Source organism: Halichoerus grypus, chromosome 2 (genome assembly GCF_964656455.1).
Source record: "Halichoerus grypus chromosome 2, mHalGry1.hap1.1, whole genome shotgun sequence".
Classification (NCBI taxonomy): Eukaryota; Metazoa; Chordata; class Mammalia; order Carnivora; family Phocidae; genus Halichoerus; species Halichoerus grypus.
The window spans coordinates 203,103,089-203,123,151 of record NC_135713.1 but is presented as its reverse complement, the minus strand read 5'-3'; the positions used below and the strand labels follow the sequence as shown (position 1 = coordinate 203,123,151).

At 51.2% G+C, this 20,063-nt stretch overlaps 1 protein-coding gene and 1 long non-coding RNA gene across 5 annotated transcripts in view; one reads left to right on the top strand and one right to left on the bottom strand.

The window, feature by feature from the left end:
* Positions 1-515: 515 nt before the first annotated feature.
* RAB37 (RAB37, member RAS oncogene family) overlaps positions 516-20,063 on the bottom strand; it is a 63,467-nt gene continuing 43,919 nt past the window's right edge. The window contains exons 2-10 of one of the 4 annotated variants that reach the window (XM_078066045.1): positions 12,203-12,313; positions 6,209-6,319; positions 5,090-5,131; positions 4,518-4,584; positions 4,381-4,433; positions 3,331-3,396; positions 2,465-2,521; positions 2,311-2,387; positions 516-2,118 (exon numbers count right to left, since the gene is read on the bottom strand). In XM_078066045.1, coding sequence (XP_077922171.1) covers positions 2,013-2,118; positions 2,311-2,387; positions 2,465-2,521; positions 3,331-3,396; positions 4,381-4,433; positions 4,518-4,584; positions 5,090-5,131; positions 6,209-6,319; positions 12,203-12,313 — 690 coding nt within the window. In that variant the 3' untranslated portion in view covers positions 516-2,012. Of the gene's footprint in view, positions 2,119-2,310; positions 2,388-2,464; positions 2,522-3,330; positions 3,397-4,380; positions 4,434-4,517; positions 4,585-5,089; positions 5,132-6,208; positions 6,320-9,029; positions 9,173-12,202; positions 12,314-20,063 lie in introns of those variants that run through there. The other 3 variants (XM_036088612.2, XM_078066046.1, XM_036088613.2) reach the window with 3 other exon arrangements.
* Positions 9,177-18,866, top strand: LOC144380889 (uncharacterized). Its single transcript, XR_013445197.1, has 3 exons — positions 9,177-11,062; positions 12,007-12,089; positions 18,384-18,866. It is a non-coding gene; the product is annotated as an uncharacterized LOC144380889 (long non-coding RNA).

The following is a 20,063-nucleotide window of genomic DNA, read 5'->3' as shown; positions in this document are numbered from 1 at the left end:
CGATATTTTCCCGTTCGTGGGCTTTGCGTTGTCCGAGGACACGCTTATGGGGGTGCGGGCTCTCAACCTCGCTGGGACAGTATGAGGGCTCAGCAGGGAGCCCAGGCTTCCCAGGGCTGCCCACTGAAGACAGGTCACCTAGGACAAGGGTGTGAGCACTGGCGTCAGCGTTTGGCCAGTTAAGTGGGGGAAGAGAGGCAGAACAGAGTCGGGTAACCAATCTCTGAGTACAAGGCAGAGGGAAAGGAGCCCCGGCTTTTTTCAATAGGAAAAAAAAGAAAGTCCGAATGGGACGTTAAGACAAACCTTTCAGCTCCTTGCAGATGAAAGGCTGATCACAGAAGTTGGGGAAGGGTCTTTTAAGGGTGAGGTGAGCAGTTGGGGGGCATTGAAGGATGAAGATCAAATGATTTCGGCAGTCAATGACAGTTCCCCCAACATGCAATAACAATCAACATGATCTCCCCTGTCCCCTCTCCATGCATGCGCACCTCAAAGAAGCAGTGGACAGAGTGTACTTTCCCAATTCTGCAATTTAATTCTGAAAACACAAATGCTAGAGGCCCAGAGCAGCCCATGTGACTGGATTGCCTGCGACCTGCCTTGGGCCCCAGAGGAGCCCAGCAAGGTCAGGCCTCCCTGCTCCTCCTGGGAGAAGCCTCAGAGAGCTTCCTTATCAGGCCCAAGTTGGAGCTGCTGACTCTGCTCAGAGAGCAAGATTTCTGCCTTGAAAGCAAATGCAGTAGCCTTAGAAATGTGCAGTGTGTACTTCTTACTCTTCTCTAGGTCATGACCCACAGGTCTCCTGTTCACCTCCAATTTCCAGGGTCAGGGTTTTGTGAGACAGGTGACCTTGGCCCCACATAAACTCCTTGCTGCCTTTTTCCTTACCCCAGTCTTACCCACATGACTTTGTTTTACACACACTGTGTTGGTTTACCCAGAAATGGGTGACCTCTCACTCTCTAACCTGGCTCAGTGGGAGGGGACATAGAGCAGTTTTGGCCGGGGTGGTGTCTGTCTAAAGGAAAAAGGCATGAGTGGTCAGGAAGGGGCAGTGCTTGGGTTTGGGGGAATATGCGTGGGGTGAGGTTTGCTTAGTTCTGCCTCCCACCTGCTCCAACAGTCAAAGGTTCCTCCTTATCTGATTCTTAACTCAGTAGAAGCACTGTAGCTGCTTGAAGTAGCCTGTGGGGCTGCATAATTGCCAAAGTGTTGGGACAGAAGAAAAACCTTTCCTTAGCCATGACGTTAGGTGTCTAGGGGCACAAGCAAAAAGGTAAAGAAGACCAGGGATTTGGGAGGGGGGGAAAGGGGGGAGGGTTCCCCTGGGACCTGAGGTCCAGAGAACAGGAGCCAGATGTTTTCAATCTGCGGGCTGGAGAAAAAGGGGTACACCTCCCACAGGGGGGCTAGTAAGGCCAGAGGGAGCCAAACATAGACCTAGTCTGTGTTACTCCTCTCTCCCCTACCCACAGAGCTTGGTCACTTCCCTGAGCCTTGGTCTGGCTCCCAGCATTAGGGCCCATCTTACTGGGGAAGACTGTTCCCTGGGAGCTGGAGGAAGTAAAGCTGGGGTCTGCTTCACCTTTCCAGCTGAGTGAGGGTGGCTTGGGGTCGCTGCCTGCCCTCCCGCTGCAGAAGTGCATCACTGCCCTCTGGTGCTGAGCTGGAGAATACCACACTTGTCAAGGCGAGGAGGGAGCCTTGGCCCCATTTAAGTCCTAGTACCAGAAGGCAAAAGGACAACCAGGACCCTCTCTTGGTTTTCTGGTCCCCACCCCTCCTTTTTTGTATTACATTATGTATCATTAAAATGAAATAAATACTTTACCCTCCCCCAGGATGCAGGGAAGCTACAGGAACTAGGGTAAGGGTGGGAGTACAGCTCTCTCTTGGGAAGGGGCTCCGCCCTGGGTCCCCCAACTTCCATCCGCTCAGAATAAACCAGATCTGGGGGAGAAGGCTGCATCCGCAGGGGCCTCTGGAGCCTCCTTTCAGCACCTTGGGCTTCATAAGAAGGAGCAGCAGCTGGGCTGTTTCTTCTGGGACTCCACAAAGTCTCGGATCTGGAAATGGGGCCCACCGGGCTGCCACAAGGCTCTGTACTTCAGCTCCCTTGAAGAGGAAGAAGAAGTGGGCTGGGCAGGGAGTGAGGAACTGCACCCTCCCCACTCCCATGGCCTGGGGCTACTGGACCTAGAATGCACAATGCTTTGGGGCAGGGGCTGGGCCAGGGGCCAGGCCTTACTGGATTCCCAGCTGGTGCCACCCTGCCCTGCACGATTCCCTTCCTTGCTCGGCTCTTACTTGGCAATGGCCAGAAAGGCTAACTCCACATTCATGCCCGTCTTGGCGCTGGTCTCCATGAAGGGAACTCCGTACTCCTGCCAGGAAGAGAATGTCCTCAGGGCCAGCCTCTGGCTGTCCCCACCCCTTGTCCTGCCCACGGGCAGTCACTTACCCTGGCCAGTGTCTCTCCATCCTCCGAACGGATCACCCTTTCACTGCTCACATCCGCCTGTCAAGCCCAGGTGGGTCACTCTGGGGAAGGAAACCTCCACCCCAGCGGGCCCCTCTCCTGCCTGGGCTGGTCCCTCTTTAGCCGCAGGAGCAGCTACTGCCTGCCCTCTGCTGGTGGCCTGTGGGACTGCGGGTGGTATGATTGGCTTGGAGCCAGGGTTTCGGCCTTGTTCAGGCTGAGTTACCCAGCTCCCAGCCAGGGGATCTCACTGCCACTTGGGGAGATGGGAAACTCTCCTTTGCCAGGGGTGTGGTGACTAGCCTCAGAGAGGTGACAGTAGTTGGGACTAGCCCTTGCTAGTTTTAGCTCATCATCTGTGACCCTATTTTACTATGATCTAACGGGGGCTGAGCAGTTGGGCATCCCTGGATCTCTCAGATGGCAGCGTGGGCTTTCCCTGGAGGGGGCCATTTCCAAAGCTTTACGAGGGCAGATGAGATGGGGTGAAGCTGCCAAATAGGTCTGACCCTTGAACTGGAGTCTGGAAAGAATCCTTTGCTGGGGGCGCCTGGGTGGTTCAGTTGGTTAAGCGACTGCCTTCGGCTCAGATCATGATCCTGGAGTCCCTGGATTGAGTCCCGCATCGGGCTCCCGGCTCAGCAGGGAGTCTGCTTCTCCCTCTGACCCTCCCCCCTCTCCTGTGCTCTCTCTCTTTCTCATTCTCTCTCTCTCTCTCTCAAATAAATAAAATCTTAAAAAAAAAAAAAGAATCCTTTGCTGGAAGGACATGCGGCTAACCCTCTTGGGCAGCGGTGGGGCTTTCATGGAGCTAGTAAGAGGGGAGGCGCAGGAATGGGCTCACTCACCTTGTTGCCCAGCAGCATGATCACTACATCCCTCTGCGCATACTCATGAATCTCAGTGAGCCAGGCCTGTGGGAGAGGGTGAGCTGAGCCAGGCCATGCCTGAGAACCAGCCCTTCTCTCCTCCCTCTCCCCCATCCTTCTTCTGTCCTGTTTGGTTTTCCTGGGCTACTCACTGTCCCCCTGGATTCTCTTATCTGCCTCTTTGTTCTGGCCTCTCTGGTCTTGATCAGCCTTCCTTACCAACCTTCCTACCCAACCCCAAGCACTGCAACTCCCCGTTCTATGGAAACTGGAGATGGAGGAGCTATATCTCCTAAATCAGTTGGTGGTCACCACCGATTTCCTGGAGTGCCTCGTTGAGGATTCCAAGGACACATAAGGGCTTAGTGATTAAAAATATTGTGATTGATTGGTGATGTCTACCAGGAGCATGGAGCTGGAGGTGGCAATATGAGTGGATTTCCATCCTCTTTATAAGCTGCTTTATATCTATATGTTTTGGTCCCCGTGTGCCCTGCCCCCCCCCCCCCCCCCCCCGCATTCGCTTGCCAATCCCTTGAGGTCAGGGAGATGTGAAACCGTTATGGTGCCGTACGCACTCAGTGCTCGTACTTGTTGAATTTTTATCCCTACTCTGTAACAGTTTGGTGAGGACAGAACTGCTCACTGCCCAAATCACTTTCTTTGCCACCTGGGCTGGCTGGCTGGAGAGACTCTCCTGCTTGTGTTCTCCCCTTGGTCTCTGTGGGTGGGTAATTGCCTGGGGCGGAGCTGGGTACTTTGCTTTGGACACTTTGTCATGAGCTGCCCTCAGGAATCACAGCCAGGGCTAAGTAGGTAACACAGGCACCCAGCGGCCTGCCTGGCCTTCATGCCCACACGCCAACCAGATGCCCACCGGCAGCTTATTCCTTCTGAGTCACAGCGCAGGTGTTTTTAAAAAGGGGGCAGTGTTCCATGCTCCTCCCCCTTCCCACCAAGCAGGAAGCAGTCCTAGCTTGCGGAGGCCCCGCCTTGGCTGCTTATGGATGGCGAGGGAAGGGGACCTACCCGGATGTTGTCGAAAGAAGACTTGTTGGTGATGTCGTACAGCAGGAGTAAGGCTGTGGGGGCGGGGGGAGAGAGAGATCACACAGGGGACGTGGGGCAGGAGGATGGGTATGCCAGGTGGGCTGGGGAAGGCTTACCCTGGGCATCTCGGTAATAAGCATGGGTGACGCTGCGGAATCGCTCCTGCCCGGCTGTATCCCAGATCTAGGAAGGGACGGACAGATGGTCAGAAGGAGGCAGTGTGCCAGGACCGTGCTGGGCAGAGGGAACCCGCGCTGGAGTATGAGAGCTGTGTGGGAAGGTGGGACACTTCCTGCTGCAGGTGCTCAGGGCCTTCTGAACATGTGACGGTGTCCTGCACGGTGCTGTTATTGAGGTCACAAGCTCATTCAGGCTGCAGCCTCTTCCCTAGCCCAGAGGTTGGGGGTGCCCAGTCTCCCGGGCAGATGAGGCCTAGGAAACTGGAGAGGCGCTGGAGCAAGCCTGAGCTTGTCTGGAGGCACGTTGAGCTGCCTTTGATAGCAGAGAGGGTGCCTGGGAACTGCTTTTTCTAGAGACCTCGAACAAACAAAAGCACAAAAACCGTTTCCTCTGGGCCCCACAGGAAATTGCCCCAGGCTGAGGGCAGGGCTGCAGGCCTCCTGCGGTTTGGGTGCGCGGCAGGGGCGGGCACCTCCGTCCTCCCCCTCCCCTGCAGTTCCCGTCTCACCTGCAGCTTCACCCTCACACCGTCCACAGTCACCACCTTGTTCTGAAAGAGAAAAGGGCAGAGGGAGGGTGGATTTGGAAGGCAGGGGAGGCTTGGATCCTTGACATTCTACAGAGCAGCAGGCATTCTGTTCTGGTTGCTCCCCAGGGTTAAAGGGGGTACAGTGAGCCCCAGAGACAACTCCAGTCAGATCATCCCCTCAGGGCAGCAGGAGCCTGTCTCCAGAGAGCCCCCCTATTGCAGAGTTCTTCTGGGGACTTGTCTGCTCTTCTTACAACACGCCGGGGGCAGAAGAGACCGAGCACCTGCCTGGCTCTGCCCAGACCTCAGCAGGTGGCACAGGGCTGGGCACTGGGGGCCCTGCCTCTTTCTCACTTCCATCCATCCCTCCCGGAGCTCAGCCCCATCCTGCAGAACTGAGTCCCTAGAGAGAAGATGCCCCCCAGCATCCTGGGCACGGCTGAGGCTGGACCTGCAGGGTGGTCTTTCCCTCTAGCTGTTCACTAGTTCTCCTGAGTGAAGCTTCAGTTCCTTCCCATTGGGAGGGAGGCACCTGGCCTCTGCATTGCCTCCCTTCCCCCACCCCCACCTGGGGTTAGACCTTACTCTCCTGGACCCTCTGGGTGGAGAGTGGCTGAGTGCTACATCCCTGACACAGATTTGTAAAGATGGGTTCCTCAAGATGACAGGGAGGGAGCCTGGTGAGCCCGGCTCTTCAACCCAGTGCAGTGCTGTGTTTCCAGGAACTCCAGAAAGACCCGTTGACCTCTGGGGCCTTGCCAGAGGGGCCCAGCTCAGAGGGCAATGAGCAAGGGGGCTGAAGGCCAGGAAACTCAGCTCATACCGTGGGATGTGTCCGCCTTGCTCTAGGGCAGAATTTTAAGACTCAGTGTCTCCTTGCTCATATCCTGTAGGTGGGCAGAGAGCCCCCGACCATGCCCAGACCCCTTGAACCTGGCCCCCTCTGTGGTCCCAAGGGGGAGCACCCCCGGTGCCCTCTGGGCAGTGAGCCACAGCAGCTCTGAGGAGCCAGGGTCGGCAAGGAGAGGACAGCACGCTGTGCCTGAGCCCTGGCCCCCCTGACTTGCAGCTGGGAGGAGGAGCCTGCAGCCGCCTCACCCTGAAGTCTATGCCGACCGTGGCTATGAAGGTCCCGGACAGGAAGGCCCCGTCTTTGAATTGGATCAGGAAACAGGTTTTGCCAACGCCTGAGTCTCCCAGAAGCATCACCTAGGAGATGGGGGGCAGAGGCAGTTAATGGGGAGTTGGGGCAAATTTCTGGGCTTCCAGGGTGAGAGACCCTGGAAAGAGGGGCGGAGGGGCAGAGGGCCAGAGGGCCAGGGAAGGATGCTGTCGGCACTGAGGGCCACCTGGTTCTGGAAAGCCTACCGCTACCTTCACCCTGCCTCTCCTCTCTACTCCTTGGCTCAGCTCATTTCTCAGGCCCTCCTTCTGACTCTCCTGTCCTCACCCAGTTTCCTGGAAGCCTGAGTTGAGACCTCAGCACTCATAGGTCAGCAGATGTGCTCGGTGGCCCCAAAGAACCACCACTTCCAGAAGGGAAGTGTTAATACCGTGGCCAGGGATTATCACCCAAGGGAGGCTATCGGATCTGATAGGGGCGGGCACTGTTGTGTGCAAAGGCATATTCTAAAATTACCACTGCTGTTGTTTTCTTTTCTTTTTTTGGTCACAAGGTTTATCTGGAAGTTTCTAATGACATTTTATGTTTATAAAAGGGTTGCATGAACTAGGGAGGGTTGAAATTTATGCTGAAATGGGGAGACAATGAATCTGAAGTTCCTTCTGCAGAAACCTCCCAAGTGGGACAGATGGCTGCAAATTAGCATTCCTGGGTCACTGTAGGGGAGGGCGGGTGGGGTGGGGTGTGTCCCTCCCCTTTATTGTCTGGTCAGTCTCAGCTCATCTATCTTCTTTCAGGGACAAGACAAGTGGGGCCAGGGGAAGGGATCCTTCTGTCTAGTCATTGCTCAAGCTTGGAGAACAGAGGTCTGGACCTAATGCTGGAATTTTCCCAGTTGGCTGGTTAGATACTTAATGGGTTGAGCAGACACTAGGTTTGAGTTATTTTTGAGGCTCCGACCTTGACAATGGAGCCCAAAGGCATTCCTGCTGTGGGCATGGGGTACTAGGATTAGCTAACTTTGGCGAAAAGGTAAGGGGACTGAGCAAAAGGCATATGAAGGCTGGGGTCCTGGCTTGTAAATGGCTACTGGGGGATGTTCGGAAGATTCCTTAACCCTTCTGTGGCATGGTTTCCACAGCAGCTAGAAGGGAGGAAGGATAATTTTGTTGAGGCCTCTTTGGAGTCTGTTAATGACTTGGACCAATAATGCTGATGTGAACTACTTGAGACTCAGGGAAGAGTGGCCCGGGGCTGGGTGCTGCCTGCCTGTGGCCCCCATTCCCTCTAATTTGGCCCAAGGAGCTCCTGCCAGGCTCCTCCCAGACTGGCCTGGACTCAGTCTCCTGGGGCAAGCCCAGGGGATGCAGGCTGCTGGAAGCCACGGGCCACTCTCCACAGATGCTGCTTGACCCAGGGGAGATGGAGAGCTGGAGGCTGGGGAGCCCTCTGGAGTCAGCACTGCTCCCTGGCTCCTGCGTCCTAGCCCCTGAGGGGGAAGGAGGGAGGGTGAGCTCCTGCATCCTTTTCAGATCACAGCTGCCTTGAACAAAAGATGCTCACTGCCCACCCAGCCAGGCGATTCCAGCCCAGCCTTGCCACCTCCTAGGCAAAGAGCCCAGCTGGCTTGTCAGGCCAGGAGGTCAGGAGGTCCCCACCAGCCTGGGGCCTGGCCCTTAGCAGCTCCCCCTCCCCTGAAGGCACAGGGGCCCATTTCCTGCCACCAGCCCACACAGGACGCCTATCTCAACGGCTCTGGGTGGGTGACTTGCAGAGTGGCTTCCCCTGAAACAATGGGGGTGGAGGCCCCAGCTCCTAGTAAGAGTGAGCCGTGGGGGCGGGGGAGGACACCAAGGCACAGGAAAAGTCAGGTCTCCTCCAAGGCCACACAGCACGAGACAGGGCAACCCCTCCCTCATCCCCAACCTTATAGAGGAAGAGTGGAAGCTCTGTGCTCCCTCAGCACCTCGTTCAGGGTTCCCGGTCCCTGACTCCTCCCTGGGCCCAGAGGGAGGGCAGACAGACCAGTGTCCATTGCCTCCCTCACCTGCTTCCGTACAGGGCAGCCCTGCAGAGGATCTGGCCCCAGAGAGGTGGCTTAAGCTTACCCACGGGGGACTTGTGACTAACCAACAGAATCTTTCTCAGGTTCTAAAAATTCTCAGGTGGGCCTGCATTTTGGTTAGCAACATCCTCCTGGAAGAAGGCGGGAGGCAATGGCTGCGGGAGCAGAAAGGGAAGGGGTAGGGCTCGGGGGCACCCGGGGTCCCACAGAGCTTCAGGCCTAAGGCCTCCAAACGCGATGTTCAGTCTCGGCTGAGAGCTTAGCTGGGGAAAGGGCATGAACCACAACTGCTCCGCCGCCAGGGGGCGTCCTCTCCGCGTCTCCAGGCATCCCTTTATCCTAGCGTTTGGGGGTGCCTGTGCCCAGGAGGTTTGTGTGCTTGACCCGTACCGAGAAGCACGGGGTTCCCGGGAGATCATAGCGGCCAGGGTGCAGCAAAAGAAAACTGGGTTGGGGTCCGCTGTGTGGGGAGTCATTCAGTCCTTCCGACCCTCCTCTTTCCACCCTTGCTGAGCCAGCCCAGAGCCCTAGACGATGGCATAGCGCCAGGGGCTGTCTCCACCCTTCCTCCCTGCTCTGGGAGACCCGGTTCCCTGGGGAAAGGGCCGAGTCCAACGCAGACGAAGCCAGAAAGGGGCTTGGACCGGGGTCTCAGGGCAAAGGGCGCGGGGAAGGGGTGACCCTCAGAGCCGGCTGGGGAGTCCCCAGCGCTGGGCGCAGTGCCCACCCACCTTGCCCGTGACATCGTAGCTCGGACTGCAAGGCGGGGAGTGCTCGGGGGCCTCTCCATCCCGGGTGGCAGCGGCGCCAGACATGCCCGTCATGTCCCCTGGACCAGAGGTGAGCTAGGGCTGGTGGCGGGCGAGGGACAGCGCAGGGACCGCCCCGCTTTAGGCTCCACCCCATCCTCCCACCCTCCACCGCCCCGGCCCGGACCCCGACAGGCTCCTCCCTACGTCCGGCCACCCCGACGACACCTGCCCCGAGCAGGCTGTCTCGCGAGGGCGCGCACGACCGCAGGGTCAGCGCCTGAGGGGCAGGCGGGCCCCCGAGCAAACTGGCCCGGCTTCGCGCTCTGAGGACACGGGCCAAATCCAGCCCCAGGACCGGTCCCCCAAGGTCGCCAGCGGCCCGGGTTAGGTTCCCCGGGGAACGGTCCCTGGAAATCCAGCCTGCCTCGCAAGGTCTGGCATCGCGGGGACCCCGCGGTCCGGCGCCCCGGTTCTCGCTGCCGCTGCGCAGCGTGGCCTGAAGGCGGCGCCCGAGCCCCGGCCAGCTGGCGGCCGACAGGTGTCCCTGGGTCCCGGTTGGGAGCTGGGGATGCCTCTGGGCAGCGGGGCGCTGGTTTTGTGAGGAGGCGTGCATTGTGAGGAAGGCGCTCAGGCAGTTTTGCTTTTGCTAATGCACCCCAGCGCGAGCTTTTCTGAATATAATTTTATTTACCCACCGAAATTCACCTTGCAGCACATTTACACGGTGGTTTTTCACGGCCCCTAGTGGATGCTAGGACTTTGACCCTTTATAGTGTAGATAACCTCTCATTTCTCCCTGACCTGTTGGGCTGCGCCCGGAATGACCCATCCTGGGAAAGCCTTCCCCCCCCACACCTCCCAATCTAGGCGCTCCTAAAGGCAGGGCTGGTCTTATTCATGCCTGGCACCTGTCCCTTGGCATGGAGCAGGCCTTAGATGTTTGGTATTAAATGCATTCATGAGGTCGTGGATCATTTTGAGCAGACTGTCCAGGACATCCCAGGAATCCTGCAGCTCCTGGTGACAGAGAGTGGGAGTGTGTCTGGGGTTGCCCCTAGTAGGCTTCAGGGACTCTGTGGCCCTGGCCAGCCATTTAGTTACTCCTGTCCCAGCATTGTATACAAGCACATAAGCTTACTTCTGAATAGGGCGGGTGCATTACACAGGGACTGACTGAAGGGTGTGTAGGGGGAGAGGGGCATCTGCACCTCTTGACTTAGGTGTTGGGGGTAAGGGGCAGGTGTGGCTTATGGGAGATTATAGGCCTGGTGGGGACTGTGTGTACACCTGCCTCTTAGCTCTGTGATTTTTGGCATCAGCTGGAGCTATTTTCTGGCGCTGGGCATGCCATCACCTCATCTATACGTAGGTGGGCCTCAGAGAGCCATCTGTGGGAGCCGAGAAGCTGTACGGTACTCTGCAGATGTGTGGTATGGTCAGCTCTTTGGATGCCAGAGTCGCCTGCTGCAAATAACACCCCAGCCCACTCTGAGCTCTTGAGTGCTCACACCGGAACCCTGTAGGGGCAACGGTTTTCAGAGCAAGAGAGTAATGGCCGACGAGAAATGAGAGAGAGGAGGAGGCATGGCCCTTGCTCCCCGTCCACTGCAAACTATGCTGTTATGGGTTGCATTACATCCCTAAAACCATCTGTGGATGTCCTAGCCCCTACTCCCTCAGAATGAGAACTTATTTGGAAGTGGGGTTGTTGCCGATGTGAGTAGTTAAGATGAAGTCGTACAGGAGTAGGGTGGGCCCTTAATCCAATATGACTGGTGTCCTTGGAAGAAGACGAACAGACACACAGGGAGAAGAGGCCCTGTGAAGACAGAGATAGAGATTGGGGTGCCGCATCTACAAGCCGAGAAATGCCAAGGATTGCCGGGAGCCACCAGAAGCTGGAAGAGGCAAGGAAGGAGCCCCTCCTAGAGCCTGCAGAGGGAAATGTGGGCTCCTGACTTCCATCCCTGGTTTGCGTTGTTGGCTCCACCCAGACCCTCCTTTGTCCTGTGGTAGGTTTGGGAGAGCCAGGCCTGTCCTGTGTCAGCCTGCTTCAGGCTCTCAGTTTGACCACATACTTTCTTCCTTCTTAGAGGTCAGATGCCACGCTTTTCTTACTAGGCTAGCGGCAAAATTTGGAGGTCCCACCCCGATGCATCTGTGGAGTGTGAATCAGAGCGTTCCCACCCACATCTACCCCACTGTCTGCCCTCTGAGTCTGCCAGGTGGAACAATGGGCGTGGAGTGAAGGGAGAAGGCTGGTGGCTGTGAGGGCCCCCTGTGAACTTGTGTGCTGAGGGGCAGACGGGGAACGGGCCCATGGTGGATTAGGCCCTGGCACACATGCTGGCCAGGCTTTCATTTCTGCTTTACTCTGAATCCCTGGCCATCATGAGTCCTTGCCTTCCTTGCTGTGACCTAACAGGCAAGTCCAGTTTCTGGGGGTTCCCCTTGCCTCTTCCCACCAGTGTGACACTGCTACCTCCCAGCCCTGAGTGTGGTCCCACAGGCCCTGTGCTCCGCTCCATCCTGATCCTGAGGAGATCCAGGGAGAGGCAGAGAGCTAAGAACAAAACTTTAATTGTTGGCCTGCCAGCTCCCTAGGACCCACACAACAGTGTTAAATTTGGACTGTACGTAACATCTGAAGCCATCGCTTTGCTTCTCCACATTCTTCTTGCCCTGGAAGGGGGACCTGAGCAAACTGTATCAAGATATTCTTTCTGGTTTCCAGTGGTGTTCAGCCAATGGGGAGCCCCAGGAAGAGATGGGGGAGCAGGAGGAGAGCACGGTAGGAGGGAGCTGCCTTGTTGCCCTGGCCAGCTCCCAGGAGGGTGACTATGAGTTGCTGCGTTTCTCCACTGAGGGTCACAGCTCCTGCCAGCCAGCCCTCCTCTTGCAGGCTTTTTCCCCCAGGTTCTGACAGTAGATCTCTCCTCTTGTTTTTTTTTTTTAGGTTAGGGCTGGAATGGAGGCCCTGCGCCATGCACGGGCACTGCACCATACCCCCTGGTTCCCCAACACCCTGCCTCCACCTTGGTAAGTAGTCTTCGTATTCAACCTTCTTGAATGATCCAATGTGAGTGTCCACCTGTTTCCTGCTGGGACCCTGACAGAGACACACCAGGGCCCCAGAGTCTGGGAGCGCTTACTGTGAATCCAATGCCCACGGTGGCCGAGAAGGAGCCCGGGATGAACTTGCCCTGGTCGAACTGAACCAGCAGAGATGTCTTCCCCACGCCACTGTCACCCACCAGGATGGTCTGAAAGGGAGCAAGAGAGGGGTGACGGTCTGCAGTGTGAACTGGGCTTTGGAGATGCCGTTGTGGCTGTGGGAGTGGGCTCCTTCTAAACACACACACACACCCCAAACTCTTGATTTCCTAATCTGAGTCACTGAAGAGGCATGAAAGAATAGAAGGAAACTTGTTTTGCCCCATGTTAATGAACATCTGAGGTGACCATGAGAGCTTGCTTCTCAGACTTCCAACCATAGGGGCGTAACTGACTAAGGCCCCACTGTGCCCTCTGAATGCCCCAGAGGTGTGTTTGCACCGACGCCATTCTTATCACTGGTTGTTCCCAGCCAAAGGCAGAGTGTGGCAGGGACACTGAGGCAGGCTTGTTTCTGGGAGACACAGGATTCCCCTAATGGCTGAATTTGGCTCTAGGACGGTTTTACAGATCCTTCCAGAGATTGCATGGCGGTCTCCTTCACTTGGGGTCAGACCTGCATCATGGTCTGTGGGCTCTCTCTGCCTCTCCCAGCTTCCACCCCACTTTTTTCTTTTCTTTAAGATTTTATTTATTTATTTGAGAGAAAGAGAGAGAGAATGAATGGGGGAGGGGAAGAGGGAGAAGGACAAGCAGACTCCCCACTGAGCAGGGAGCCCCAACATGGGGCTTGATCCCAGGACCCTGAGATCATGACCTGAGCCAAAGTTAGATGCTTAACCGACTGAGCCACCCGGGTGCCCCTACCCCACTTTTTTTCATAGGTATTTCCCTTAATAAATTCCCTGCACTTTTAATTCCCTTTGGCACGTTTCTTGGGAGAGTAACACAAAGTCTGAAAAAACATTGTCTATAGAATAAAAAAAATCAGAACGTCTGGATATATGCCTTGGAAGTGTTTGCCCTTGGCTCTGGAGCATTGGAGAGGACAGCATTTCAAGAGAAGGAGAGTTTGGGAAAGAAGGGAATGGCTACTTCTGTGCCTGGAGGAAGTAGTAGGGAGAGTTAGTCGGGAAGGTCAGGTCAGGGAAGAAAATCATAAGCAATAGAGAGGAAATATACATACACCTAGAGGCTGGTACTCAGTAGGCTCTCAATGAATGAATGAATGGGTGGATGGATGAATGAATGAGTTGTAAATGCCTTAGTTTTAAAATGGACAATAGCTACTTTCCAAAGACAAGCATTCAAAGTCATTGGAAAGGCTCAAGAGATGCCAACTTTAGCTGGACTTGCAAAGCCATAAAGATGCAAAAAGCCAAAAATGTAAGAGCATAAGGATTGACAGGGTCTCCTGGGGTTGGACCCATGGCCCCAACACTCTTTGGCTCTGTCAGTGGCACATGAGATTATTTGTAATATTGACTTTGGATGTCCCCTGACTATGGTCCCCCACCTCCACTTCACAAACCAAATTCGATTCAGCTTTTATTTCCTCCTGGTTTAAAGGGCTCCATTTGTTTGTTGTGTGCAGTGGCTTTAATAATTTACATCTCAAATCCAACTTTCCCGGGCTTGAAGAAGTGCTCCCTAGAGAGACTATTTCAGAAGGTGAAGGGTCAGTCCCTCCATGTCCACCTTCTTCATTTACTAAAGGATATAACACATCGGCATTCTTTTCCCTTTTATCCTTTTCCTTTTCAGGGTGAAGGATTCATTTTCTTCTCTCATTATATGAAAAGAGTTCCATCTTCTTGGGACCTGTTCTGGTTTAGTGGGGACATGGTCCAGGGTGACAGGGTTCAGCACTTCAGGTCCTGCCAAATCCTGCCTGGGGGCAGGGGCAGGATGCTGCTGCCACATTTTGGTGCAGAATTTCTGAAAATCCTATATTCAAACCTGGTTTCCAGGTCAGTAGGAAGATGTGTTTGTCAAGGTAGGAAGATAGGACACACTTGATTTGATAGTTTTTTTAAGCTTGCTTTAGAACATTAAAATATTGAGACACGTTGTATATGGATATCCATTTGTATTCTAGCCCTGGTCCCCCAAATGTTAGGGATGAGTCTGCCTAAATCCATTACCTTAGATACACAATGGAGTTATTCTCTCCACAATAGCTGCCAGGATTTTCCTAAAATTTCTCTAGGTTGGCTCCAAATTTCACTGCTTGGAGAAGCTGAATGTCAACCTCAGATCCAGATTTTCCACTGTACCTTCCCTCCTAGGGAGCATTTGTGAAAATGTTGATTCATCATGGTTCTACAGAAACTTTTGTGCCAACTTTGCCACCATTCAGACAGGTGTTTTTGTTCTTTTTTTTTTTTTTTTAACATTTTAAATTCTTTTTAAAAATTCAATTTAGGTAACATATACTGTATTATTAGTTACGGGGGTAGAATTTAGTGATTCATCTGTTGCATATAAAACCCAGAGCTCATTTCATCAAGTGTCCTTTTAATGCCCTTCACCCAGTTACCCCTTCCTCCCACCTACCTCCCCTCCAACAACCCTCAGTTTGTTGTTACGTCTTTTTTTTTTTTTTAAGATTTTTAAATTTATTTGACAGAGAGACAGAGACAGCGAGAGAGGGAACACAAGTAGGGGGGAGTGGGAGAGGGAGAAGCAGGCTTCCCGCTGAGCATGGAGCCTGATGCGGGGCTCGATCCCAGGACCCTGGGATCATGACCTGAGCTGAAGGCAGCCGCTTAACCAACTGAGCCACCCAGACACCCCAGTTTGTTGTTGTCTTAAGTCATTTTGTTTATGTTTGTATTTGGGCTTCATCTACTTCCAAAAGGAATTTGAGGTGGCTTACAATGAAACTGTACAAGAGGGCAGTTAAAGATGCTGCCTGAGGAAATCTTCTGTCCCAGAGTGAGATGGCTTGTTCCTGTATCTGAGCATTACAGTTGCTTCTAGATTTCCTGGCACCCAAGACAAAATGGGAAACCAGATGGGGTATGTAGTACTTATTGCCTGAGTCTATTTAGTCAGTGAGTATTTTCTCCTGGCATGCGATACAGAGAAGACTCTCTTATGTGGATTCTTATATAAGGGGCCTCAAATGACAAAATGGGCAATTGTCATTTTGCAGAAAATGCAAAGCTTTTCCTATGGGCTTTATTTTGTCTTTTCAAATTTTTATTTAAATTCTAGTTAGTTAACATATAGTGGATTTTGGTTTCAGGAGTAGAATTTAGTGATTCATCACTTATATACAACACCCAGTGCTCATCACAACAAGTGCCCTCCTTAATGCCCATCACCCATCTAGCCCCTCCCCCACCCACTTCCCTCCATCAACCCTCAGTTTGTTCTCTGTCCTTAAGAGTATCTTATGGTTTGCTTCTCTCTCTCTCTTTCCTTCCCATATGTTCATCTGTTTTGTTTCTTAAATTCCACATATGAGTGAAATGATGGTATTTGTCTTTCTCTGACTGACTTATTTCACTTAGCAAATACACTCTAGCTCCATCCATGTTGTTGCAAATGGCAAGATTTCATTCTTTTTTTAAAAAATTATTTATTTATTTGAGAGAGAGAGAGCACACATGAGCACGAGTGTGGGGAGGGGCAGAGGAAGAGAATTTTCAAGCAGACTTCCTACTGAGCACAGAGCCTGCCGTGGGGCTCTATCTCAAGACCCATGAGATCATGATCTGAGTTGAAACAAAGAGTCAGACTTTAACTGACTGAGCCACCCAGGCACCCCAAGATTTCATTCTTTTTTGATGGCTGAGTAATATTCCGTTGTGTGTGTATATATATATATATATATATATATATATATATATATACATATATATACACACACACACCATATCTTCTTTATCCATTCATCAGTTGATGGGCATTTGGGCTTTCTCCATAGTTTGGCTATTGTTGATAATGCTGTTATAAACATTGGGGTGCATGTACCTCCTCAAATCTGTATTTTTGTATCCTTTGGGTAAATACCTAGTAGTGAAATTGCTGGGTCTAGGGTAGCCCTATTTTTAACTTTTTGAGGAACCTCCATACTGTTCTCCAGGGTGGCTGCCCCAGTTTGCCTTCCCACCAACAGTGTAAGAGGGTTCTCCTTTCTCCATATCCTTTTTTTTTTTTTTAAAGATTTTATTTATTTGACAGAGAGGGACACAGTGAGAGAGGGAACACAAGCAGGGGGAGTGGGAGAGGGAGAAGCAGGCTTCCCGCTGAGCAGAGAGCCCGATGTGGGGCTCGATCCCAGGACCCCGGGACCATGACCTGAGCCGAAGCAGACGCTTAACGACTGAGCCACCCAGGTGCCCCTCCTTTCTCCATATCCTTGCCAACATCTGTTGTTTCCTGAGTTGTTAATTTTAGCCATTCTGACAGGTGTGAAGTAATATCTCATTGTAGTTTTGATTTGTATTTCCCTGATGATGAGTGATGTTGAGCATCTTTTCATGTGTCTGTTAGCCACCTGGATGTCTTCTTTGGAAAAATGTCTGTTCATGTCTTCTGCTCATTTCTTAACTGGATTATTTGTTTTTTTTGGGTGTTGAGTTTGATAAGTTCTTTATATCCTCTAGTTTTTCTATTGACCCTTGCTAAAAGCCAGGGCCTGACATTAAATTGTCCTTCAGTGAACACCTCTCAATGGAAGCTGGGCTAATATTGCCTCAGCACCCTGCTTTCCTGTGACTTTATGGTTTAGGGGGAACATTTAGAAAGCCTAGGTGAACGAGGTGGTTACTATGGCTCTGAAAGTGGTTCTGAGTGACTTTCTTAACAAGACAGAAATTCAGATGGATAGATCTGACTGCACAGAAATAAAAATGTTCTGGTTGACAGAACATACAGAAATCAAATGAGAAATGATAGAGAGGAAATATTTGCAAGACAGACAAATGGTTAATATATATAGTAATATAAAGAGCTCTCAAAAGAATATCTCAATAAGAAAGTGAGCAAAGAATACAAACAGTATTGTGTGTGTGTAAATGTGGTTAGTTCTATGTGTCAACTTGGCTAGGAGATAGCACCTAATTACTTAATTAAACATTAATCTATCTGTTGCTGTGAAGATATATTATGGATATATAGATTATATATTATAGATATTATAGATTTACAATCAGTTGACTTGTAAGTCTTCAATAATCTGGGTGGGTCTCATCCAATTAATTTAAGGAAGTTAGAGCAAAACTGAGGTTTCCCTGAGGAAGAAGGAATTCTGTTCAAGATTGCAGCATCAGCTTCTGCCTGAGAATTTCCAGCCGGCCAGTCTGCCCTACAGATTTTGGACTTGTCAGCCCCCTAGAGCCAAATCCTTGAAGGAAATCTCTCTCAATATATTTTGTACTGGCACTGTTTCTCTGATACAGTACACCACATAATGCTTTGATAAAAGTATGATAATGGTCAATGTTGCTTGAGATTTGGGGAAACAGGAGCTCATACATGCATCATTGGTTGGAGCATACATTGGGGCATTTTGTTTTGTTTTGTTTTTAAGATTTTATTTATTTGAGAGATAGAGAAAGAGAGCAAGAGAGAGAGAGAGAGCACAAGCAGGGTTAGGGGCAGAGGGAGAGGAAGAGGGACAAGCAGACTCCCCGCTGAGCAGGGAGCCCACCCTGGGGCTTGATCCCAGGACCCTGAGATCATGACCTGAATTGAAGGCAGACATTTAACCGACCAAGCCACCCAGGTGCCCCACTGGGGAATTTTGAAGAACAATTGACAATATCTATCAAAGCCACAAATGCAAATTCCTTTGACTCAACAGTTCTATGGTTTTACTTGCAAAATTTCACCAAGATGTGCGTACAAGGATGTTCACGGTAGGAGGTGTAAGGGCAAATAATTCAGCAACTGGGGCTGCTTAAATAAACTGTAGAATATCCATGCGATGAAATACTGTGGAACCCATAAAAGAATGAGGTAGGGGCGCCTAGCTGGCTCAGTCGAGGAGCATGTGACTCTTGATCTCGGGGTCCTGAGTTCAAGCCCCACGTTGGGTATAGAGATTACTTAAAAAAAAAAAAAGAATGAGGTAGATCTGTATGTGCTCTTTGGGAAAAATGATATTATGGAGTAAAAGAAGAAGGGGCAGAGAGATATGCTTGTGTGCTGACTTATGTTGACTTCACTTGGGTGTATATGCTGATTATGCATACACTTTTTTTTCAGGGAGACAGCAGAAACTGACTGTGGCTACCTTTAAGGTTCTGGGAATGAAGAGAAGACTTTTACTTGTTGCTTTATCTCTTTCTATTCCTCCCTCCCGTCTGTCTTTCTTTCTTTCTTTCTTTCTTTCTTTCTTTCTTTCTTTTTTTCTTTCTTTTTTCTTTCTTTCTTTCTTTCTTTCTTTCTTTCTTTCTTTCTTTCTTTCTTTCTTTCTTTCTTTCTTTCTTCTTTCCTTCCTTCCTTCCTTCCTTCCTTCCTTCCTTCCTTCCTTCCTTTTCTTCCTCCTCCTCCCATTCTTCTTCTTCTTCAAAACATTGCTTGCATTACATTTTTACAAAAGTGTTAACTGGGAATACTTGAGAGTGGGCACCATGGACCATGTTTTCTTTTTGTACTTTTCTCTATTAAAAATCCCTAATAAGTGTAATAAACTGGTTGATTAAGTAAACTCCTACATGAGTGATCCTTTACTTAACCTGGAATAAATTGCTTTTCTACAGAAAAGAGCAAAACATTGGTTTTGGAGACACATACATATATTAAACAACAGTTGTCTCTGCATGGGGGGATCAGGAGTGATTTAAAATGCATTCTTTATGTTCATTTACATTCCATTCTCCTTCTGTAATGAACACACATTCCTTTGTAATTCAGAAATATGTCTGGTATGTGTTGGGGAGGCACACCGTGTTGGCTAACTCAGGTAAAAGCAAAGAGGAAGGCCAATGTCTAGCCTAACTGTTGCTGAACAATTGCTTGATTTTATTTCTTCCAAATAAATCCAGCCCACTAAACAGTGCTTAAAAAAAGATCAGGTCCTCTGGGCAGAGGGAGCCTGAATGACAGCAATTTCACTTTGTCGATTTCAGTGAGTGTTACCTTAGATTCCTGAGGGGTAGGTGGGAAAGCAGCCCACACTCTGTCCTGAAAATCACAGCACTCTTTCACCTTGTCCTTCCAGAGTGTTCACCCACTCTTTGGAGACCTGTGTTTTTCTCAAAAATAAACTTTGCCTCTGCTTGAGTGCCTGGATAAGAACTTGGCTGAGACTCAGTTTCCCATTCCATAGACTGCAGAAAAACAGCATTAGATCTGGAAGATGTTAAGGTTAGTGTTATCAGTGATTTGTTTTGTTAAAACAATTTCCAGTTCATGACAATACATTCTTTCATTTTGGGAGAACCTGTTTTAGAAATAGCCATGGAGTGGATACTCTGCTGACAGCCAGCTTAAGGATGTGCTGTCTTATTAACTCTTGGCTGTCAGGTTCCTTCCTCATTGTGAGCGCTGAGCAGGACCAAAGGGCAGCTGGCTTCTGTCTCAGCCTCGCTAGCAGGAAGCAGGATGGTAGGTTTTATGAGCCAGGCCCAGGGTTGAATCCTGGCTTTTTCAATTACTAGCATGTGACTTTGGACAAGTTACTTGCTCTCTGAGCCTAGATTTCTTTGTCTGAAAAATGGGAATAACATCGCCTTTCCTCTATATTTGTAGTGAGGATTTGATGTGATAACTATATAAAATATAGAGTGTAGCACGAAGTGGGTAGAAAAGATGAAGTGTGGTTGGGCCCAAGGTGAACTGAGTTCAGGACAGTTGCTGAGAACAACTATGGTTTATGATGGTATAGAGTTCCTTAGCAGAGCTTACAGGGCCAGGAGAAGAATGACAATGCAGTGAAAACAA